At 38.2% G+C, this 24,773-nt stretch overlaps 3 protein-coding genes, 1 long non-coding RNA gene and 1 pseudogene across 4 annotated transcripts; 1 reads left to right on the top strand and 4 right to left on the bottom strand.

Moving 5' to 3' along the window:
- The first annotated feature begins 236 nt into the window (after positions 1 to 236).
- On the top strand, positions 237 to 3,391 carry LOC114820322 (large ribosomal subunit protein uL14x/uL14z/uL14y). The gene is made up of 4 exons (XM_029090882.2): positions 237 to 1,029; positions 1,434 to 1,718; positions 2,984 to 3,025; positions 3,120 to 3,391. The coding sequence occupies exons 1-4, from the start codon at positions 1,017 to 1,019 to the stop codon at positions 3,200 to 3,202; spliced, it is 423 nt and encodes a 140-aa protein (XP_028946715.1). The 5' UTR covers positions 237 to 1,016; the 3' UTR covers positions 3,203 to 3,391.
- A 3,486-nt stretch (positions 3,392 to 6,877) lies between these two features.
- LOC114820755 (exopolygalacturonase-like) lies at positions 6,878 to 8,077 on the bottom strand. Its single transcript, XM_029092020.2, has one exon. It carries the CDS (start codon positions 8,075 to 8,077, stop codon positions 6,878 to 6,880), a length of 1,200 nt encoding a protein of 399 aa, XP_028947853.2.
- Positions 8,078 to 16,583: 8,506 nt separating this feature from the next.
- Positions 16,584 to 17,326, bottom strand: LOC114820390 (polygalacturonase-like; annotated as a pseudogene).
- A 1,656-nt stretch (positions 17,327 to 18,982) lies between these two features.
- On the bottom strand, positions 18,983 to 20,489 carry LOC139190281 (uncharacterized). The gene is made up of 3 exons (XR_011574381.1): positions 20,249 to 20,489; positions 19,267 to 20,128; positions 18,983 to 19,165 (listed from the first exon to the last, which is right to left on the bottom strand). It is a non-coding gene; the product is annotated as an uncharacterized lncRNA (long non-coding RNA).
- A 1,530-nt stretch (positions 20,490 to 22,019) lies between these two features.
- Positions 22,020 to 24,294, bottom strand: LOC114820622 (peroxygenase-like). Its single transcript, XM_029091628.2, has 6 exons — positions 24,043 to 24,294; positions 23,378 to 23,527; positions 23,170 to 23,255; positions 22,652 to 22,746; positions 22,433 to 22,558; positions 22,020 to 22,327 (listed from the first exon to the last, which is right to left on the bottom strand). Exons 1-6 carry the CDS (start codon positions 24,155 to 24,157, stop codon positions 22,174 to 22,176), a joined length of 726 nt encoding a protein of 241 aa, XP_028947461.2. The 5' UTR covers positions 24,158 to 24,294; the 3' UTR covers positions 22,020 to 22,173.
- Between the last annotated feature and the right edge of the window lie 479 nt (positions 24,295 to 24,773).

Genomic DNA, 24,773 nt, shown 5'->3' with positions numbered 1-24,773 from the left:
TAGAAGCAGGTCAAGAATTCTGGATTGCTGTTATATGTCTGGATCGTTGATCAGCCATATGCGTTTAATTGTGGTTTATATTACCGACTAGAAATTTCAGTGAGACATTTTTTCCTCTACGGTTTTATAATGTTATCGCTGAGAAAATCATTTTCTGCAGTACTAGTGAGAAGTCAGAAACAGGCATGATAGATTGTCATTGAACATAATCACTAACATTGTTTGGTGTGTTTTAGACCGGCAGCCAGCTGATGATCATCAGACGCTTCAATTCATTGATTCAACATTGATCGTGAATTTTATGTTTGCCAAACAGATGTATTGGAATAACTGACGTGGTGGTGCATTCGTAGAACTACAAGTACTTTTCGAAGCGCTTCACTTTGTTTCGTTTTCAATTTTTGAAACAATGTGAAAGTGGTTCTTTTTCAAAGACAATCAAAAGTGGTTATTTTTTCCCAATGTCTTTTAAAAAAACGTAAGCTAACTACATTTCCTTTGGAAAAAGCAGCCCCAAAGATCTAGGACCAACCGGTGGAAATGCTCTAATAGGGAAAGACCGGGATGTATATATAAGGTCTATTTCACCATGCTTGGTTGTTACGCAAAACTATTAGTAGATACAAGTTTTCTTAACAGTTTCTTTTTTTTTTGTTGGACCATTCACTGTTTTGGACAAATGATATTTTTTTACACTAAAGGAAAGAGGGTTGAGTTTAACCTCACAATAGACTAAAATGGAACGTTGGGTCCCCCCTCCACACACACACGATGTCCTCTGCAGAACAAGGAGGAGGAGGAGGAGAAATAAAACCTTGCCAAAAGCCCATTTATAAGAGAGGCCACAACAATGTTCAAGAGGCCCACGGCATATCTGGTATTTTAACAAAAGAGTATGGACCGAATGGTAATCTGACAAAGTGTTACCCGGCAGAAAACCCTACGCCTCTCTCTCTCTATATATACATCTCCTAAACCCTAATCGCTCTCTCAGTCCCGTTTCCGCAGCAGCCAAGATGTCGAAGCGAGGTTAGTTCTTCGCCGCCTTCTCTCTTCCATTTTATGATAATCTCTCTTTGCTTAGTTTTCTGTTTGGTTCCTAGGAAAATTTAGTCGATGCATTCAATTCAACGATTTGTATTTGTTTGCCATTGATCAATTTTAACTTCGTAGTTGCTGATTCTTGAGCTATCCTAGGAAAAATGAAATGTTTATTACTTCGATTGAACATTTGCGATGTTGATTTCCGTTGATATGTATCGGATTGGTCATTGAAATGTTAAAAAATCCCAGTTTGGACTGATTGTGGGTAAGATTGCTCTAAGAGAAATTTTATATTTTCCTGTGTGGCGAAACATATGAATAGAAGATCGAAAATGTGGGTATTTGATTATTTAGTATGATATGGTTCTGAAGTTGATATTTTTGGTTAGGGCGTGGAGGGTCCGCTGGAAACAAGTTTAGGATGTCACTGGGTCTTCCAGTTGCAGCCACTGTGAACTGTGCCGATAACACCGGAGCTAAGAATCTTTACATCATTTCCGTGAAGGGGATCAAGGGTCGTTTGAACAGGTTGCCATCTGCTTGCGTTGGTGACATGGTCATGGCCACTGTCAAGAAGGGAAAGCCTGACCTCAGGAAGAAGGTCCTGCCTGCTGTCATTGTGAGGCAGCGCAAGCCATGGCGCCGAAAGGATGGTGTCTTCATGTACTTTGAAGGTGAATATTATTTTCTAAAGTAATTTCTCATAATGTTTCTGATTTTATTTTTCTTGCTGGTTTGTTCTGTTGTTGGATCAAGTGATAGAAAAATTTACTAGGGGTGCATACTATGTTTCTTTATCCGATCAGAACAGTGGGTCTTGACATTATGTTGCTGGTGATTATTCTTTGGATTTTACTGCATTTTAGAGCTCTTTGTTTGGTAGTTATTTATCATTAAGTGTTGTCTGAATTTGTTATAACTAATTTTAATTTTGATGACTAATACGCTATCAGAAACTGTAACTCCGGTGGAGTTCTGTGTGAAGATGATTTGATGCTTCCTAATACCAGTTACATCAATGATTACTGTCTGTCCAATATTTTTTGAGTGGATTCTCTTCTGTATGGAATCTTGTCTTACGCCATTTGATACATGTTTTTTATATTAGACATTTATTCTACCCTTGATGTTGCACCATTGTACGTTTGTGGTCACTTATTAAGTTGAAATGCATATTTAGGATGACCAGACATAAGTCAAGTGTCCTATTTATGTGGTGATTGATGCTGTTTCACTTCTGGAAAATTAATAGTGCCCATCGTTGCAGGTGTGCTTGCATTTATGCTCACATTTGCTCCATTTGGGCACTACATAATTTGATTAGGTATAGCGTAGTATGATTATCCTACATTTTGTATTGTGCGTGGGAATGTTTGTTTAGTTCCATTAATGTTTTAAAATATTAGATAACCAGACAGAAGTCAAGTATCCTCTTTAAACGGTGGCTGATACTGTTACACGTTTGGAAAATCGAAAGTGCCCATCGTTACAGGTGTACCTTGCTTTATGTGTTCACATCTGTTACATCTGGTCCCTACATATCTGTTTTGCCATTGAAATTGATTAATGTTTGTAGAACTTGACTGGTTATAGTTTAGTATGATTATCATACATATTGTGTGGGTGGCATTGTTTGTTTAGTCCCAATAGCTTTTAATCATAGCTATAAGATAACCAGACAGAAGTCAAGTATCCTCTTTATTTGGTAGTTGATGCTGTTACACGTCTGGAAAATTGAAAGTGCCCATCGTTACAGGTGTACCTTGCTTTACATGCTCACATCTGTTACATCTGGTCCCTACATATCTGTTAATGTGAATGCACATTTTGTTAGCTTCTTCGTAGCTTTTTTAACTGCTGATAATGTTTATAAAACACGCTCGTGTGCATTTCATTGTCTACCACCGTGTCTTACTGAAACTGCTTGCTTTATCTGCAGATAATGCTGGTGTTATTGTGAATCCGAAGGGAGAAATGAAAGGTACATCCCAAATCATAAAGTTATAAAGTTCGTAACCCTTAGATAGGTTAATTTAGTCGCCTTTTCTTATCGGTTGCTCTTTGTGTTTGTTTAGGGTCTGCTATTACTGGTCCGATCGGAAAGGAGTGTGCTGATCTCTGGCCTAGGATTGCAAGTGCTGCTAATGCCATCGTCTGAATGTTGCTCTCTGGGCTTTTGAATAGGACAGATATATGATGAGTTGTGGTTGTTTTTGTTATTAGAAGGCAGGTTTTTCCTGAAATTTGACTAAATTTTGTTTCGTCTTGTCGATGTGTTGTGCAAACTTAAGTGGATGTTGTTTTGTTCTAGATATTACTATTATGCTTAATTTTCGGAGTTTAGAAATTGCATTGTGGTCTTCGAAATTCTATTTTTCGTTCAAATTCAGGTGTGAATTGTGTTCTTACAACTAAATTCCCCCCCACCCACCCTCTGTTTTTATGTTATTTTTAACAAACGATTATTTATGCTAGGAGGAAGGGGTGAACATAGTGGCTAGTAATGATGTGCCTCAACTAGTTTTCTGACAAAAATTGATTCCAGGACGTCTTTTATCTTTTTATGGGGGCTTAGAGGTCACTCTATACAAGGTCAAAAAACTGCCGTTAATTTTTTTATATTAAAAAAAAGTAAGTGGGAAAAGAGGATTGAGTCCCGACTTAGGCTAGTGTATTAAAATAATAACCTTGCTAAATGTTAATAATTTCTTAAAATCATTTAGGTCCAACCGAATATATAACTTAATACTTATTGAAATAAAAGAAATAGCACATGAAAATTTATATATTAAAGAACTTTTTAAGGCGATATTAGCTCCTCCAAGTAGGACTCTGCAAGACATGCATTATTATGGAGTAGAAATTTTTAGTTTGTACGGTTAGACAGTGAGGGGAAAAGTTAGCCTAGCTTCAGATATTTGGAAATTTTTTTTTTGTTAAGCGCTCTAACAAAAACGATTTAATCAACTGTCCATGGAAAAAGGGAATGCCCCCCATTGAAGTCATCCTAGTGGCTTGGATGCCAAGAAAAGTATATGGAGTACAATGCAATCTCAGGACAATATATTAATATTTTTCTTTTTTCATAACAAATGCAGGTATTTGACCGAAGAAAAAAAGAAAAATTATCCATACATTTAGTACAAGATCACAAAAGAATAAAAGAATTTTCTACTTGTTTGATCAAGAAGAGGTAGCACATGCAAGAGCATTTGGCACGCGAGTAATGGTGGGCTTCACGTTAGAACATTGAGAGGTAAGAGGGTATTTGTTGCCGCTGTAGGTGAGATCAATGTTAGACAATTCCACATTCTCACACGGTAAGCCCTTGCTGCATACAATTTGGACTGCAAGTGGTGTGGCAGATGAGCCCTTAATGTTCTTGAACTAAATCCCAAGTGGAATTGTTTTCCAAAGCTTCCATCTCAACATTTATGGCACTAACCCATTTAGGGTTAGACAAAACATCTTGCAATTTTGTTGGAACATATACACTGGATAGCTAACATATGTAGGATGTATATGGTTTGGACAAACGATGAGTAGACACATAATTGTTGATTGGATACTTAGCTTTGGCATGCATATGAGGCTCATATTGTACTTTAGGTTTTCCACAATTAGCTTGTAAAAGCAACTGATAAATAGAAGAATTGTTAGAATTTACCTTATGTGTGTCACCATCTTGTACCAAACCATTAAAAGAATCTTCATTGGACGAACCTTCAACAAGCCACTCAACAGATGTACCAGATCTATACAACTCATCAGACATACTAGTAGCAAGCAACTAGTCATCTATAGACAAAGAAACTAGACTCGTGGTATCACATATGGACAATTGGCCGTTGGACGCACTTGACCGGTCATCAGCAAACAAAGCTTCGGGAATGACAGTCGATCAGTTGCTATATGTGGCCACTGGACGGTATCACACAGCAGAACAAGTTCTGTCTCCAATTGGGTATTGTAACACATCATCCACATCATCTATTTGACTTTGCACTTCATTCCCCATTTCCCCCTGAAGTAGGGAGTTGGAAGAGGGTTTCACAAAATCCGAAACTTCCTCGTGGAAGGTAACATCCATGGTAGTAAAAGTTTTCTAAGTCGGAGGATGATAACACTTATAACCTTTCTGATTATTAGCATACCTAATAAACACACATCAGAGACCACACATAAAGTTTACTGCTGATGAGAGTAGACATTCACATATGACACACACCCAAGCAATGTCTGAAAATCCAGAACCCTACTTAGAACACGTTTGATTAAATACACAATAGCCTAAATAGCATGACACAAAAAATGGTTAGGAACACACTTATCTAACATCATGGACCGAGCAACCTTAATTACTTGACAATTCTTCTGTCATACACACCATTTTGTTGAGGGTGTAAACATAGTAGTCGTCTGGTGAATAATATTTTGATCTTGAAAGAAACATGTGAAAATGTGATTTACATACTCTCATCCATTATTAGACTTGAAAACCTTAACTTTAGTCTGAAACTGAGTAGACACCATTGCACAAAATTCTTGAAGAAGCAAAGGACATCACTTTTATTATTCATCAAGAACACCCAAGTTAATCGAGTATAGTCATCAATAAAGTAGCAAATCAATGAAATCCATTAGAAGTAACCTTCGTCGGACCCCACCCATCAGAATGTAACAAATCAAATAGCAAAGTAGCTTTAGAATCACTTATTGGAAAGGAAGTACAATGACTTTTGGCCATGAACACATGTTTCACACTTGAACTCTGAATCACTACAAGTGCGATACAAAAAATGAAATAGATGCTTCATATAACTGAAGGATAGATGTCCTAAACGTCGATGCCACAATCAACATGTAGAAACCCCCATTTCTTTACCACGACCAATTATCTTATGAGTTTTAAGGTCTTGAAAATAATAATATGTGCAGTAGAAGTGAGCAGAACAATATAAGGTATCTAGTAGTTTTCCTACTGACAAAAAATGCACTTAACATTAAGAACAAGTAGAGCATAGACCAGTGATAAGGTCGGAGTAAGAGAGAGAGTGTGTGCCTTAACCCTTCACAGGTAAAAGTGCTTTATTTGCACTAATATGGATCACAAACATTATCACGTAACTCATCAAAGACTCTAGAGTCAAGTTACATGATCAGTGACCCAAATATCAATTATCTACATCTTTGATCCAGGAAGATGCATAACAACACTACGATTTTATTGAGCCATTTAGGTAAAACATGAACAATAAAGGCAAACAATACACAATAGAATTGAGACGATTTACAAGAAACACTATAGTAGATTCATTGTTCCCAGTCGTTGTAGCATATCATTATTCATGACAAGCATAACATTACTGTTCAGGCATGGTGTTGTTCATGATATTAGCTCATTCGAGTAGGACGATGTAAGGCACATATTATTATATATATTTGAAGCCCGTATAGTTAGATAGTGAGAGGAAAATTTAGCTCAGATATTTGGAAATATTTTTGGTTAAATACACTTTAACAAAATGATTCAATCAAATGTCCATGGGAAAACGAATGCCCTATTGATGTCATCCTAGTGGCTTGGATGCCAAGAAAAGTATATGGAGTAGAAACCGATGCAATCAACTGTCCATGAGAAAAATGAACGCCCCATTGATGTCATCCTAGTGGCTTGGATGCCAAGAAAAGTATATGGAGTATAAACTAATGCAATCTTAGGACAATATTTTAGTATTTTTGTTTTCAAAACAAATGCAGGTATTTGACCGAAGAAAAATAAAATATGGATACATGTAGTACAAGATCATAAAATAATTTTCCACATGTTCGATCACGAAGAGGTAGCGCATGCAAGAGCTTTTAGCACGCGAGTAATGGTGGGCTTCACATTAGAACATTGAGAGTTAAGAGTGCCTTTGTTTCCGCTGTAGGTGAGATCAATGTCAGACAATTCCACATTCTCACACGGTAAGCCCTTGCTGCATATAATTTGGATTGCAAATGGTGTTGCAGATGAGCCCTTAATGTTCTTGAAGCTGACGTTGCTGATCTTCACTTTTGACGGAATGTTCTGTTTACATTGATTCCACGGGCAGTACTGTTGGTCTATGAGGATAGGGTTGCTGACGTTGACCACTATAATATCTTCAAAGTGCATATCTGATGCAATACCATCTGAAGGAGAAGCAGGCCATGTCTTGATTCTCACACCGTTGGATGTATTAGTCAAGGTGCAGTTCCTAACTTTGATTCCAACCACAGGTTCTTCGTTCGGGTACCTTCCAAGACTTCCAACGCTTATGCCATGGCCTGGTCCACAAGTAACCCTAGTTACGGTAATTTCTTTGCTTCCATCGCCAATGGAAACACAGTCATCCCCAGTTCCAATGTGTGCGTCAGTAATGTTGATTCCAGTTGAACGCCCGATATGGATTCCATCCGTATTTATGCTCTCTCCAGGTGCTGTGACATTGACATGTTGGAATGTGACATTGTGGCACCCTAAAATGTTGACGTGGAAATTCTTGCTATCGAGAGAAGTTATGTCTTGAATTGTGGAATTGGTAACAAAGTTGAACCTCATATTAATGGCGATAGATTTGCAATCTTTGTTTTTATTGCAGTCATTTAGCTTCCAAGCGAGTGCTCCTTGGCCATCAAAAGTTCCACCACCGGAGATGGTGAGCATATTAATATGCTCAAAAGCAACCCAAGTATCTGGTTTGGTAAGTTTGCCGCCATCTGCTGGAGCCTGTAATTTGCCTTGAACTTGAATCTCAATAGGAGCCTTGCAAGGACCTTTGAAACTTGCTTCTGTTAACTTGTATGTCCCGCTCGGAACAACAACCTTACTCGTCGTTGGGGATGCGCATGCATCAGTCCAAGCCTTGGCTAAAGGCTGTGTGATATCAGACCCGGGCTTTGCACCATATGTTGCACTTGTAACATCAAACACACCTAACTCAGCTTTGGCATTCGATGTTGACAATAAGAACAAAAACACTGCCAGGGCATTCAATTTTCGAGCCATCTTAATTTTTCACTTGGTTATTTTCTTTTTGTTTGAAAGTTGATGAACTTCCATGTCGATTTCATGTCAATTTATAGCCCTACCTGAAGACACAACAGAAAATAGCCAACTAATTGCTAGCTATTTTTGTACTTGTCCTTAGGAAATTGCATTGTAGTTCAACCTGTATCCTATAATTAGTAAATTGTTTAACTTGTGAATATATATCACCAATAACAATGCACCTGTTCTCGTATAGCATTTCTGATCTGTTCTATCCCATTTTTCATCTCTGAACAACTAAAAAGTCCAACAACTTGATGTTACTTAACGTCAATACAATTTATTTATTTATTTTTTTCATCCGGGAAATCATCCCTTGATAATTTAGCAGTAAATCCATTTTTTCATAAATGTGCTCGCATTGGATCATTTGCCCATAAGAGCTATGTATTTTTGTTACTGATATGTATGACCATCATTTTCTATCCTTTTACACAACCGGAATTTGAACTTTCGTTACCATTTTACTCTAAAACTTTCAACACGAAGCCTTTTAGATACTTCTTGATTCTGCAGAAATAGTACTACTCTGGTCTAATCACTGGAATGAACCTCACCCACTTATCTGATACAAGCAAAGCACATGTGCCAATTTACTACAACTACAGATTGAACAACACCGCTTTAATATTACCTTGTGGAACAAGAAATTTGATGCTATCAACCAAATTCCCAACCACATAAATGATTAGTGCAATTTGGCCCTAATCTAATGCAAATCGTTCTTAATGGCTACATGAGAGTCTTCCTTCTCCTTTTGGGCCGATATAGCGGAGGTTTCTAATGGGTCGTAATGTATGTGCCGACAAAAGTATCAAATAATTATGCCATAAATTTTCAAAACTGTTTGTACCATACTTAGGGCCTCTGTATTTAAACCTCGTATAAATACTCGGGGGACTCAAATGTAATTACGTAATAAATAGAGGGGGCAAATATGTAATAAGTGAGGTGCCCTTATTCTATAAAAGGGCCTCCTCACCCTCACAATGAGGGAAAGCCCTCTCACCCTCACTCTCATATTCGGAGCTCTGATCCTCACATACAGAGCTCTCACCCTCACCATCCTCTCACAAACAGAGAAATACAATATCAGTGTGGACGTAGCCCAAACATTGGGGTGAACCACAATACATCTTGTGTTCTTTACTTTCTTGCAGATTCACGGTTGGATTTACGTTGTTCCAAGACCTCCGATTTTGTGCATCAACATTTGGCGCCGTCTGTGGGAATCGACACGAAAAACTATGTGGGTTTTCTTTCATTTTTTCACCTCCACCGTGAATTTGCAAAATCTGTAAAAACCCAAAAAACTCCATAGTTCATTACTTTTCTCTATATCCAGCAATCCCCATTTAAAAAATACTCAGAAGTTCCAAAATTCTATCACTTTTCTCTAAATTGTGCGAAACCCATTTCTCAAAATCTCATCATCCCTCCATAAATTGAGCAAAACCCATCACTCAAAATCCCAAGTATTTTCGCACCAAAAATGAAGGAGTATTGGACCTCTTTAGCTTCTTTGCTATGCGTTTTGGCCTTATGCCAGAGCCTCCTCCAAGCAGTGTTCCCACCGGAGCTCCGCTACGCCTTCGCCAAACTCTTCAACAAGATCTTCCACTGGTTCTCCTCCTACTACTACTTCGACACACGAAGATCGATGGCGTCAACACCAACGAGCTCTATAATGCCGTGCAGCTCTACCTCAGCTCCACGGTCTCCATCACTAGCACCCGCCTCAGCCTCACGCGCGCCCTCAACTCCAGCGTCATCACCTTCGGCCTCTCTAATAATGACTGCATGGTGGACAACTTCAACGACGTTACCGTCCTCTGGGAGCACGTTGTCACGCAGCGGCAGAACCATACCTTTTCCTAACGGTCGCTGCCGGAAGAGCCGTCTGTGAGTTTGATGGCAGATGTTTCGGATTGCTTGGACAAGTTTCTGCTGAGCTGTTGCATCGGATTCACACTCATCGTGCTCGCCAGTCGAGCTTCAGATTTTATGGGATGGACGAGTCACACTGCGGTTATGGAGGAAGACGACGACGAATTCGATGTCGACATGCTCAACATATCCAGCGGCGATGATGAATTCACCGCCAAAGTTCAGCAGCGCGCACGTTTTCGAGAAGGCAAGGCTGCTTCTATTGCTACCTCCAGACGTGGTTCTCAAGGAGATGATGATGCCGCTTGGGACGGCGGAAAGCCAGGTTGCTGGAAGCACGTCAACGAGGCTGAACTTGCTACGCGTGTGACTCAGAGAACGATCTTGATCATCAGAAACACACTCATTGCGACTTGATGAAGATAAGCTTTTCCTCAATAATAAGTCTACTATTATTCTCCCTGTCTGCCATCTGCCAAAAGAGAAAAGAAAAAGTGACAACAATAAAGGAAGATGATAGCTGTGATGTTCATCATAGACTACGAAGGCTGCCAAACTATTAATGCAAATAGTGGTGCCAAAAAATGGATTATTTTCTCGGCACCAAGTCCACCAACAATTTAAGGCTATTAAAGAAAGCACAAAGTGTAGTGTGGGAGAATATTATGGAGCCTTGGTGGTGGACTCGTGGACCATGCAAGAGAAAAAGAAAAGCATAAAGCAAAAGCATAAAGCAAAAGAAGATAAAAAGAAGCAGACATAATTATGGTGGTGATGGCATGCAGAAAAGGGAATTATGGGCGTGACCCATTGAGCAAAAGGTCAGATTTATTTTTGAATGATCTAATTTATTTTTCTTATCTTTCGGAGACATCTGTATAACCCCATAAAAGGGTAATAATAATCAAAAAAAAAAAAAAAAGGGCAAGCCCAAAATAATGGGCTGGAATGTTATGTGGAGGGCGAAGACCCATATGCCCAAAAGAGCCAGTCCCGCTATTATCATCAACTAGGTGATCAAAAGTACTCCCAGTACTCCAAATTTATTCGGCACCCTGCCGCTATTATCACCAACCAGGTGCTCAAAAGTACGCCCAGTACTCCAAAATTATTCGGCACCCTACCACTATTATCACCAACCAGGTGATCAAAGGTATGTCCAGTACTCCAAAATTATACATGAGCATCACTCATGTCAATCATACATAAACATTCATGACCATCATTCATGTCAACATTCATGAGCATCACTCATGCCAACATTCATGAGCATCAGTCATGTCAACATCCATGAGCATCACTCATGTCAATCAACATAAACATTCAAGAGCATCACTCATGTCAATCAGCTTTGAAAGCTTCATTTACAGAGCTCCAACTTCAAAAGCTTCATTTACAAAGCTCCAGCTTCAAAAGCTTCACTTGCAAAGCTTAACCTACAAAGCTTCAGTGCAGGGTATACAAATACCGCCTCCGAACAACCGCCACTTCGGCCCATACATGAATTCAATTTGAAGTCTCCAGCCAACAGACTCTATTGACTGAAGACTTGGGGGACTACACTATGTACCATATATTGGGCCTCATAAAAAAAAAAAACTTGGGGGACGTAGCCCATTATTTATGTATTGAGGAGCGAACCCTTATTTTATAAAAGGGACTCCCTCACTTTCATTAGAGAGCACCCATTATTTATGTATTGAGGAACGAATACTTATTTTATAAAAGGGACTCCCTTACTTTCATTAGAGATCACCCATTATTCATGTATTGAGGAGCGAACTCTTATTCTATAAAAGGGACTCTCTTACCATCATTAGAGAGCATCGCCGCCAGCTGAGCAACCGCCTCGCTGCGAGCATCAACTCTAGCCCATCATTTTTGTATTGAGGAGCGAACCCTTATTCTATAAAAGTGACTCCCTCACCTTCAACACCACAAGCCGAGCCAACCAAGGCAACATAAGCCACAAGCCAGGCAGCCTCGCAACATGTGCTACTTCTAGTTGAGCACCATTTCAGATTGAGCACCACCTTATATCAAGTATCAGTTTTAGACGACATCTAGTTAATTCGGCCCACACATGGACTGAATTTCAAGTATCCAGCCAAAAGACTCTTTTGATTGAAGACTTGGGGGACTACTGTTTGTACCATATTTAGGGCCTCCGTATTTAGACCTCGTATAAATACTCAAGGGACTCAAATGTAATTATGTAATAAATAGAGGGGGCAAATATGTAATAAGTGAGGAGCCCTTATTCTATAAAAGGGCCTCCTCACCCTCACAATGAAGGGAAGCCCTCTCACCCTCACTCTCATATTCCGAGCTCTGATCCTCACATACAGAGCTCTCACATTTACAATCCTCTCACAAAAAGAGAAATTCAATATCAGTGTGGACGTAGCCCAAACATTGGGGTGAACCATGATACATCTTGTGTTCTTTACTTTCTTGCAGATTCACGGTCGGATTTACGTTGTTCCAAGACCTCCGGTTTTGTGCATCAAGAAAAACAAACAATGAAAACATAGAGTATACAATAAAAATTGTATTAAACATTAAGCATTTGCCACCCTGACAACCTTGTAATTTGTACATCATGCCCAACAAACCATAACTACTTGATCCAAATCCCATAACCATGTCACATTTACTTGCTCCAATTTCCCCATACAATTGCTACTTTAACCTGCCTTCGATCTCCTTCTCTTTGTACTTCAAACTGTTGAAATGGATAGAAATCTAAGCATCTTCTTTTGTATTTTGAGTCTTTTCGTTACGATTGCAGTAGTAGAGTCTAGGTGGAAAATATTGAATCACAGAACCAAGAGTGGATGGGACATGAGCTTGAAAAACTACTGCGACAGTAGAAGGATGAACGTCGAGCTGCACAACATTAGATAGTTTGAAATTGTGCCTCAAGAATGCATGGGATACATTGGGAAGTATGTTTCTTCAACTCTGTACAAGGCGGACGCCGAAAAGGTGGTCATGGAGGCCATCGTGTACCTAAGCACTAGCTGCAATAGGCAAAAGATGGGAGAGGGGCATGGATTTTCGGCATTGATGATACGCTACTTTTCATTGTGTCTAACATAAGAAACAAACTTTTGGGTAAGACATTACGAGACTACGAGATCATATACAAATTTTTGCGTGCTATAATTTTGTAAAGAAATTTTTTTAGGGGTGAAAGTTCAATTGAACAGGGAAAATACTAAAAATACATAAGACAATATTTGGGGAAATTCTTGTATACACCTTAATCTCCAAAAGGGAGTATATATAGGAATTACAACTAGTATCCAGATCTAAATTGCCAGTCAGTGATAGAACCCACATAATATGCATATGTATACCCTTCTACATTCAAACGACCAATCTTGGAGAAAACCAACCCTCCACCATGAGCCATCTTCAAATACCTTGAAATACGGATTACAACATCCATATGAGCTTCACTAGGCAAGTGCATAAGTTGACTTACCACACTAACTGCATAAGCAATGTTAGGGCCATGTGTGAGATAAATAAATTAATCTCCCCACAAGTCTCTAATACCGTCCCTTATGAGTAGGAACTTGATTCAGAAATAAGCCCAAACAATGTTTCTGCTCAATTGGAGAATCAATGGGTTTCCAATCTAACATATCTATTTCAGCTAACAAATCAAGAACATATTTCCATTGAGATAGAAAAATACCATGTGTGGATTGTGCAACCTCGATTCCGAGAAAATACTTTAGTTTACCCAATTCATTCATCTCAATTTTAGTAGCTAAGTGCTTTTGAAGACGTTGTACCTCATTCTCATCATCACCAGTCTGGATACCTAAACTTCTTCATTGAACTTGTAAACCACTCAAACCACGCTCTAGGAGATTGTTTTAAGCCATATAAAGTCTTTCTCAATTTGCACACAACACATTTTTCACGAGATATTCCGATACCCGAAGGGAGATCCGTATAAACTTCTTCATTGAGATCACCATGGAGGAAAACAATCTTAACATCAAACTGCAACAGGGGCTAGTCTTGGTTTGTTGTTAAGAACAGAAGGACACAAATAATTTAAGTTTAACAACATGAGCAAAAGTCTCATGATAGTTCACACCATAGGTTTATGTATAATCTTTAGCAATTAATTTTGCTTTGTACGGGTAAAAGAACCATCGACTTTGTGCTTAATAGTGAACACCTATCTACATCCAACATTTTTCTCGCCTTTTGACAAAGGAACCAAATCCCAAGTGGAATTGTTTTCCAAAGCTTCCATCTCAACATTCATGGTACTAACCCATTTAGGGTTGGACAAAACATCTTGCAATTTTGTTGGAACAGATACACTAGATAGCTGACATATGTAGGATGTATATGGTTTGGACAAACGATGAGTAAACACATAATTGCTGATTGGATACTTAGCTTTGGCATGCATATCAGGCTCATATTGTACTTTAGGTACCAAATCCTTAGAAGAATCTCATTAGGCGAACCTTCAACAAACCACTAATCAGACATACCAAATATATACAACTCATTAGACATACCAGCAGTTGGCAACCGATCATCAATAGATAAAGGCTCTAGACCTGTGGTATCATACATGGACAACCGGCCGTTGGGCGCACTTGACTGGTCATCAGCAAACAAAGCTTTGGGAATAACAGTCGATCGGTCGCTATATGTGGCCACCGATTGGTATCACGCAACCGAACAAGTTTTGTCCCTAATTCAACATGTAATACATCATCCACATCATTTTTTTGATTCTGCACTTCACTCCCATTCTCTCCCTGAAATGGGGATCGAAATAGAGCTTCATAAAATATGAAACTTCCTCCTGGAAGGTAGCATCCATGGTAGTAAAAGTTTTTTTAGTCGAATAATGATAACACTTATAGCCTTTCTGATTATTAGCATACCTAATAAACACACATCAGAGACCACATATAAAGTTTACTGTTGGTGAGAGTAGACATTCACATACGACACACACCCAAATACCTTCATATGATGTTTGGATATAAAGACAAGAGAAAAATGTTTTGTTCAGCACATTAAGCGATGTTTGAAAATCCAGAACCCTATTTAGAACGCGTTTGATTAAATACACAACATCCAAAATAGAATGACCCATAAAATGATTAAGAACACACTTATCTAACATCAAGGAGCGAACAACCTTCATTATTTGATGATACTTCTGTTCATACGGATCATTTTGTTGGGGTAAAAACAGAGTAGTTGTCAGGTGAATAATACTTTGATCTCGAAAGAAACATGCCAAAGTGTGAATCACATACTCTCCTCCCTTATCAGACTTGAAAACCTTAACTTTTGTTTGAAACTGAGTAGACACCATTGAACAAAATTCTTGAAGAAGCGAAGGGACATTACTTTCATTCTTCATCAAGAACACCCAAGTTAATCGAGTACAATCATCAATAGAGTAACAAATCAACGAAATCCATTAGAAGTAACCTTCGTCGGACCCCACCAATCAGAATGTAACAAATCAAATGGCAAAGTAGCTTTAGAATTACTTATTGGAAAGGAAGTACGATGACTCTTGGCTATGAACACATGTTTCACACTTGAACTCTGAATCACTATATAAGTGCGATACAAAAAATGAAACGGATGCTTCATATAACTGAAGGATGGATGTCCTAAACATAGTTGCCACAATTAACATGTAGAAACCCCCAATTCTGTACCACGACCAATTATCTTATGAGTTTTAAGGTCTTGAAAATAACAATATGTGCAGTAGAAGTGAGCGGAACAATATAAGGTATCTAGTAGTTTTCCTACTAACAAAAAAATGCACTTAACATCAAGAACAAGTAGAGCATAGACTAGTGACACGGTCGGAGTAAGAAAGAGAGAGTGCCTTAATCCTTCACAAGTGAAAGTGCTCTATTTGCACTAGTAATATATGGATCACGAACATTATCATGTAACTCATCAAGCACTCTAGAGTCAAATCACACGATCAGTGGCCCAAATATCAATTATCCACTTCTTTGATCCAGGAAGATGCATAACAACACTATGATTATATAAAGCCATTTAGGTAAAACACGAACAATAAAGGCATACAAGATATAGAGCAGAATTGAGACGATTTACAAGAAATACTGTAACATAATCACTGTTCACAGTTGTTGTAGTAGATTATTGTTCACGACAAGTATAACATTACTATTCAGGCACGTTGTTGTTCACAATATTAGCTCCTCCGAGTAGGGCGATGTAATGCACATATTATTATATATATTTGAAGCTCGTAAAGTTAGATAGTGAGAGGAAAATTTAGCTCTGATATTTGGAAATATTTTTGGTTAAATACACTTTAACAAAAATGATTCAATCAATTGTCCATGGGAAAATGAACGCCCTATTGATGTCATCCTAGTGGCTTGGATACCAAGAAAACTATATGGAGTAGAAACTGATGCAATCAACTGTCCATGGGAAAAATGAACGCCCCATTGATGTCATCCTAGTGGCTTGGATGCTAAGAAAAGTATATGGAGTAGAAATTGATGCAATCTCAGGACAATATATTAGTATTTTCGTTTTTTCATAACAAATACAGGTATTTGATCGAAGAAAAAAAAATTATGGATACATTTAGTACAAGATCATAAAAGAATAAAAGAATTTTCCACATGTTTGATCAAGAAGAAGTAGCACACGCAAGGGCTTTTGGCACACGAGTAATGGTGGGCTTCACATTAGAACATTGAGAGGTAAAAGGGCCTTGTTTCCGTTATAGGTGAAATCAATGTTAGACAATTCCACATTCTCACACAGTAAGCCCCTGCTGCATACAATTTGAACTGCAAGTGGTGTTACAGATGAGCCTTTAATGTTCTTGAAGTTGACGTTGCTGATCTTCACTTTCGACCGAATGTTCCGTTTACATTGATTCCATGGGAAATATTGTTGGTCTATGATGATAGGGTTGCTGATGTTGACCACTGTAATATCTTCAAAGTGCATATCTGATGCAATACCATCTGAAAGAGAAGCATGCCATGTCTTGATTCTCACACCGTTGGATGTATTAGTCAAGGTACAGTTCCTAACCCTGATTCCAACCACAGGTTCTTCATTCGGGTACCTTCCAAGACTTCCAACGCTTATGCCATGGCCTGGTCCATAAGTAACCTTAGTTACGGTGATTTCTTTGCTTCCATCGCCAATGGAAACACAATCATCCCCAGTTCCAATGTGTGCATCAATAATGTTGATTCCAGGTGAACGCCCGATATGGATTCCATCGGTATTTATGCTCTCTTCAGGTGTTGTGTGATGCGAATAATATAAGCACACAAATTAAACCCTCTTTTTGACAATTGTAGTATGGATGTAAGTAGGGTATCGTTCTAGGCCGGGGATTAGGAGGGGTTGCTAATCTATTCTAAATTAATTTAAAAATATTAAATAAGACTCAAGGACACAAAATTAGGCTAAAAACTCTAATAACTCGAAACACACTTAAAATGACTCAAAATAATGAAAACAATTAAATTAAACACTAGGAACTGAAATGGACGGAAATTAAATTAAAAGACTAACAATAAAGAAAACTAACTAAATAATATAATTTAATAATGGATGGGTGTTTGGTTTTGATGAAAAGTAAATTAAACTTAATTAAATTACAGAATTGATAAAAACATAAAATTAAGGTAAAATGATACATGACGGACTAGCTAGAGGGTTCTTCTCCACACATGACACAAATGCAACCTAAATTGATTTTTCAGTTGTTCTTTCAATAAATTGTAAATCTCAACGCCCCAAATTAACCGTGAACAGCACTTTTTTAATCTTCAAGTTTTCCTTAAGTTATTGAATTGGACGGAAAAACGCATACAACAATTCAAAACATTCTTCAAAAGTCCCCTACGTGAAAAGCACAATAGAGATACAATCAAAGATCATTAAACTTTGTGAAAACTATAAGCATTGACGAGGCATTCGTAACTATGAAAAGCATGATACTCTTGCCAAGAATTTACTTAATGTGATTGTGACTAGCAACCTTTACTACTTGTGAAAATAAGTTCATAACGATTAGGTGAAATTCACTTATATTCTAGCATCAAATTCATGCATGTAAATTAAGCGTGCACTCTCAACCAACATACACAAATCAGTTTTTATACGAACGGATAAGTAAATTGAATTCACAACTTATGAATCACAACTGGATGTAATCAATTCATATTACAAAAATAATCATGGCTTTGAATTAACCTCTAGCCAAAATAAATTTAGTTACACATTATTATCAAATTAAACCAAAAGTAAAACATAGGTTTGAGAAGATAAAACCAAGAAAAATGGAGTGAAACTTTGCTCTGTGTTGCTGCTGATCTCCCTTCGTCTGACTCTTTCCAGCTTCTTTCCCCGCAGCTTCTTTTCCCCACGTCCTCTCTCCCTATTATTTTTTTCCGTTTTCCTTTTGGCAGCCTCCTGCCTTCCACTTCTCCCCCTACCCGTGTCAGTCCTCCTCCCGCGTCAGTCACCACTCCTTTTTGACTTGCGCGCCTTCCTCCTGCTGCCCAAAGGCAACTCCTATTCTTTCCTTCTGTGGACTGTCAGTCTCGCTGCCAAAGGCAGCTCTCTGCCTTCCACCAATCCCCCCCCCCTTTTCCTTTTCCGCGTTCCCCTTCTTTTATTTTCTGATTTTCTAAGTTCTCTGCTTTTGACTCCTTGGATTCCTTCTTTTCTTCTTTTTTATTCCTTTCTTTTCTTCTTCTCCATCCGTTCCTTTCTTTTCTTCTACAAAACAAAACCATCATGATGATGTTTCAAACATCATCATGACTTATCATTATTATATATTTTTTTTAATTTAATTTAAAAGCTGATCTACACAGACAGTTTTGACGAATTTATTACATAAAATTTCACTTGTTTTATTTTTATTTTCTTTGCATAACAAATCCTATAAACACAAAAATAACGTAAATAGCTCAAAAATATAAGGAACTAACTAAGAAAAGACGAGTGAATTCGAAGTAAAAATATATATAAATATGATCCGATCATTGTGACATTGACATGTTGGAATGTGACATCGTGGCACCCCAAAATGTTGACGGGGAAATTCTTGCTGTCGAGAGAAGTTATGTCCTGCATTGTGGAATTGAAAACAAAGTTGAACCTCATATTAATGGCGATAGATTTGCAATCTTTGTTTTTATTGCAATCATTTAACTTCCAAGCAAGTGCACCTTGGCCATCAAAAGTTCCACTACCGGAGATGGTGAGCATATTAATATGCTCTAAAGCAACCCAAGTATCTGGTTTGGTAAGTTTGCCACCATCTACTGGAGCTTGCAATTCACCTTGAACTTGAATCTCAATTGGAGCCTTGCAAGGACCTTTGAAACTTGCTTTTGTTAACTTGTATGTCCTGCTCGGAACAACAACCTTACTCGCCGTTGGTGATGCACATGCATCAGTCCAAGCCTTGGTTAAAGCCTGTGTGATATCAGACCCGGGCTTTGCACCATATATTGCACTTGTAACATCAAACACACTCAGCTCAGCTTTAGCAGTCTATGCTGACAATAAGAACAAAAACACTGTCAGGGTATTCAATTTCTGAGCCATCTTAATTTTTCACTTGATTATTTTCTTTTTGTTTGAAAGTTGATGAACTTCTATGTCGATTTCAAGTCAATTTATAGCCTTACCTGAAGGCATAATAGAAAATAGCCAACTAATTGCTATCTATTTTTGTACCTGTCCTTAGGAAATTGCATTGTAGTTCAACCTGTATCCTATAATTAGTAAACTGTTTAACCTGAGAATATATATCACCAACAACAACGCACATGTTCTCAGATAGCATTTCTGATTTGTTTGATCCCATTTTTCATCTCCGAACAATTGAAAAGTCCAACAACGTGATGTTTCTTAATGTCAATACAATCTATTTTTTGTTTTCATGAGGGAAATGATCCCTTCAGAATTTGGTAGTAAATCCATTTTTTCATAAATGTGCTTGCATTGGATCATTTGCCACCAGAGCTAAGTTTTTTTGTTACTGATTTTCGACATTGATGATACGCTACTTTTGACCAAGCCTTGCTACAAGAAACGAAATTTTGGGTAAGAATTGTATGTTTGATTCAAAACTACAAGATCATATACTAATTTTCAGGTGAAGTAATTTTGTAAAGCAATTTCTTTTTGGGTGAGAAATTGAACCTGATTTCTTTGGAGGAATGAATGAGTCGTGGAAATGCACCTGCTTTAGAGAACTCGCTCAAACTATTCAATGAGATGAAAGGCAGAAAGCTGCAGATCATTTTGATTTCTTCAGGGAGGGAGCTTCTAAGATTAGCCAGATAACCGTGTTATTGTTGGCCTGATATTATGGTTAGACAAGCCTTATACTGAGGTCAGTTCTCTCTCTCTCTCTCTCTCCCTCTCTCTCTCAAAATACTGGTATCGCTGCAAGCAGTGGATTGGCTTGATGGTTAGCTCTTTCTTTTCAACCTACTGCGTCTTAGGTTTAAACCCCTCCTCTTATTCTTAGTGTAACTTAAAATAGTAATATTGCTTGTAATAAAAATGGTTGGCTATTATGGATGGAATCTCTCTCTCTCTCAAAATACTGGTATCGCTGCAAGCAGTGGATTGGCTTTATGGTTATTTTTCTTTTCAACCGACTGCGTCTTAAGTTTAAACCCCTCCTCTTATTCTTAGTGTAACTTAAAATAGTAATATCGCTTGTAATAAAAAATGTTGGCTATTATGGATGGACAAGTTTCTTGAATCGAGACTTATGTGTCAAGGTACCAGTCTGCTCAAGACATTAATACGTGTCTTCAGAGGACGGCGACAAGTTTCTTGGGCAAGGGCATCCCGTTGGAATGATTTTTTCCTATGTAAAGAAAACCATTGAATTGGTGGAGAAAGAATTCGAAGCGGTGGATGAAACGTTAGTATTTTTTTTAGTACATCGATTTTTTTACATTAGGAAATAGAGAGTTTGGTTAAGTCACACAATTTAGTATCAAATTCGCCATCCACGAGATTCGAACCTAAGCTCTCTTACTTTCAAGTGAAAAAGAATATCACCATAACGTAGTACTGAGTGACAACGTTAGTTAACTTTGAATAATTGCCAATTTGAATTCAAATGGCAGTTATTTATTCCACTACTTGGTGCAGAAGGTTGTGTCTGATATGCAAATTGAGCATGTCTTTAATCAATTTTATGGATTAATCCAATGATTAATATATTACAACTCTTAATAAAGATTATTTGTGACCTATTATTAATATTGCAAATTGGTTCAAAGGCTGTATTCAGCAGATTTCGAACAACCCAATTTCTCTCTCTTTGTGCATAATTCAAAGCCTCCTCCATTGTTATACAAAAGCTCTAGACACTAAAATCTGCAATATTAGTCCATAGTTAAATCTTGAGTGTTATTATCTATTTCTTTGAGTGTTTAGTGTTTGTCTTAGGAGTATGCAAAACTTTTACATACAACAGGCGTGAGCCCCACTTCAGTATATCCACAATGCTTATTCGCATATCCCTTTGTACACTGAATGTAAGAATGAATAGTCTGAGAGATAGCATATACGAATAGTCTGAAAGCGTATTTATACGTGCCTTGGGTCTCGCCCCTTTCAGGGATGGACATCTTTTTATATAGATGTCTAGCATCTAATTTGTTCACACTTGTTTTTGTTGTTAGGGGTGTTGAAGAAAGGGGAGGAGTGCAAAATTACAAGACTACTGTGTGTGTGTGACAAAGCAACTGATCGATGATGTTACACCATCTGGGGCTTTGTCGAAGACCAATTCAGCAGTATCAATGGACTTCCCAGTGCCAAATGGATATTCAAACCCCGAAACCCAATATACTACATTTTTTGAAAAATTACGGCATTTCACTTTAAATACCTTGAATTTTATTGGAATTGCATCCAATTCAATTGCTTTTAAGTGAAGAACCATAAATGAAAAGTTGCAATTATGATCATTAATTATTTCATCATTTGTTAAACCGTGAAGGATCATCCCTCAATTATTACAGTTCCAACATCTCAAACGTAAACTAGATACTTTACATGCATACATATAAATCATTTTGGTACACAGCTTCCATGTTCTTCTACCCCATCTTGGCTCTACCGACGGTATTCATCTTAGCGCAATAATCGAACAAGCTACCATCGAAGCAGCGTCTAACGGCTTCTTTCGACAGCAAACCCTCCTCGTCCCTAGCAAGCACATACAATAGCCCCCATTCCAGCTTACTTGTGATCCTGCCAAAATCAGGCTCGCGAGTCAGCCAAGTGAAGAACAAAAACTACTTACTCGTATCAATATTATATTTGAAATGTAGCATACTACGGACCAAGAATGCTTACCATCCAAAGAAATCAAAGGCAACTCTGTTCCCCTCGGTCATGGCCCAAAGCTCTCCCAGCGTGAACTTGTCAGGCACAGTATGGGCATACTTACTAAACATGTTCTCAATGTTGGCTGGGCTATACCTGGAAAATGATTGCACATAAATTCTAGTGATTTCTTGACCAGCCAATATTGAAGATCCTTACGTTGTCGCATTTTAACTCATAATTACATACCTTCCTTCTGTGTCATATGTCCCGGAATCGCTACCGTGCTTTGCCTTGTGAATGTTGTAGATGTATATGGGAAAGAAAGGAGAAGGAATCCACCCCTGTGATGAAAATTAGAAATTCAAGATATACAATGCAGCTTTAATTAGTCACGCTTTTTCACTCCAATTAGCTTTCTTCTCAACCACATTTATGCTCACTTCTACCACACACCGAGACAAAATTATGCTCACTTCTACCACACACCGAGACAAAATGATAGTCGCGTAGCACATGATATGGCAGTTGATAAGAGCTTTTTTTACATCCTTACAACATCACGTGGTGTTTGGTCTAAAAGTGGGAGCACTATATTCAACCAACTATCGAGAAATTGTCTTCTTTTTTTGTGACGGTACCTGAGCACCATGTTACAACATCACCTTGTGTTTACTCTTAGACTGGCTATTGTAACTAATTAATGGGCTCTTAAATAATTACGGTCCCTTTCTTATAGAAAAGTGTGAAAACAGTATGCAACTTACAGGCAGAGTGGGATAACTCATAGCCCCATTGATAAGAACAGACATAAAAACGGCGACGATTGGGTTGAAACCTATGGCCCGACATCCTGATTAAAGGGAAAAGAATAGAGCACGCATGAGAAGCGATATTAAATCCACTACAAGGCTGCCTCAGGTTGAATATGTACAGTTAATTAAGTAAAGGTACGTTGAAGCCAGCAAGATTTACCAGTAAAAGTTTCCCATGGATAGACGATGCCATTGTCGTCCTGGTCGAAAAACGCAATATGCTGCTGAAGAACACTCATGTTACGGTGCTGATGGCCAACTGTTCCTGTTGGATGGTTTGTGTCTGGAGCAACCAATGCTCTGGGCATATCTGAAGTTGGGGGTGTGTCAAAGATAAAATAAAGAGTGAATTAGTGTCCTGAAAGGCTGTATTAGCCTTTTATTTTCTTTCTAACCTACCTGAGCATGTTACAATTTCCAGAAACTTGTCAAGGAAAGGTTTCCAATAACAAGAAAAGAAAAAATAAAAAAGATATCAAATTAGATAAAAGTTGTTGGGTTTCAATTGGGTACATACTTGTTCAATTTAGTGCAGAAATTCTTAATTAATCCTGTTATATTTTGATGTAATATTCTTAATTAAGAAATTTAAAATTAATCTCGTAGAAATTGAAAATCAAAACTATACAAGCAGTGTCTTGTTTTTGAACCCCACAAAATGAATTTAGCCAAGTTGGCAAGAGCAGTTTGAATCCCATCTCAATGATTCTAGTGCAATTACTCTATCGTTCGTCAAATTGAGAGAGAGAGAGAGAGAGAGAGAGAGAGAGAGAGAGAGAGAGAGAGAGAGAGCAACAGAAATGAATTGAAACTGGTCTCACATACATGGTTTAGGAAGTTTGGTTTCCAAGTCACTCCTGACTCTCCTCTCAATAGTCACAGGTGCATATGGAGCTTCTGTTGCCAATGCTTCATTCTCTATCACAGCACTCGCAGCCATAATTGATACGGTTTTCTGTGATCTTCTCTGACCTCTCTCTCTCTCTCTCTCTCTCTGTCTCTCTCTCGCTCTCTCTCTCTATAGCATAATATAGGAAACTATCTAGGTGATGTATATTTTGGTTATAAAGAGCGGTGGTAGAGAGAGAACTAACATAGGAAAGGAAAATAAGAAGGAAAGGTCGTCCTCCCAGACCCCCAGTCAGCTAGTATTAGGTTCTGCGTGGCAAGAAATGCAAACACCACCTTATTTTGGAGAGCAAGATGTGGCTTGATGTGAGAAATGCATGCAAATCTTGCATCACGCCCTTCTTACACCTGGCCACACCATGCACGTAACTCTTTCTCTCTGCGTCCGTGTGTCTTGTATTTTGCGCGATTATGGCCACCATGCACGTAACTCTTTCTCTGTGTGTCCGTATATGTTGTAATTTGCTCGACTTCAGCTCAGCTACGTACACTACCAGAAATTTGGTCTTGCCAGACGAAAGTTCAGTCTGAATATGTGTTTATTTTCTAAGTGTACACCTTTCCGACACAAATCATGATTAAGTTGAGATAATCCTATAGTAAATAGAGGGAATAGAGATATTGCAAAGTAGTGTCCATGGCTTCGA

The sequence above is a fragment of the Malus domestica genome, chromosome 13 (assembly GCF_042453785.1).
Source record: "Malus domestica chromosome 13, GDT2T_hap1".
Classification (NCBI taxonomy): Eukaryota; Viridiplantae; Streptophyta; class Magnoliopsida; order Rosales; family Rosaceae; genus Malus; species Malus domestica.
Note: the sequence above shows the minus strand (reverse complement) of the source record. Positions and strands in the feature narration are given on the sequence as shown.

Excerpts from the sequence above, each read along its gene's own strand:
- LOC114820322 (XM_029090882.2), top strand. Across the intron at positions 1,719-2,983 it reads TGTCTTCATGTACTTTGAAG|ATAATGCTGGTGTTATTGTG; the intron begins GTGAATATTATT and ends CTTTATCTGCAG. Across the intron at positions 3,026-3,119 it reads TCCGAAGGGAGAAATGAAAG|GGTCTGCTATTACTGGTCCG; the intron begins GTACATCCCAAA and ends GTGTTTGTTTAG.
- LOC114820755 (XM_029092020.2), bottom strand. The coding sequence starts at position 8,077 with ATGGCTCGAAAATTGAATGCCCTGGCAGTGTTTTTGTTCTTATTGTCA.
- LOC114820622 (XM_029091628.2), bottom strand. The coding sequence starts at position 24,157 with ATGGCTGCGAGTGCTGTGATAGAGAATGAAGCATTGGCAACAGAAGCT. Across the intron at positions 23,256-23,377 it reads TCCATGGGAAACTTTTACTG|GATGTCGGGCCATAGGTTTC; the intron begins GTAAATCTTGCT and ends CCCTTTAATCAG. Across the intron at positions 22,328-22,432 it reads GCCTTTGATTTCTTTGGATG|GATCACAAGTAAGCTGGAAT; the intron begins GTAAGCATTCTT and ends TGATTTTGGCAG.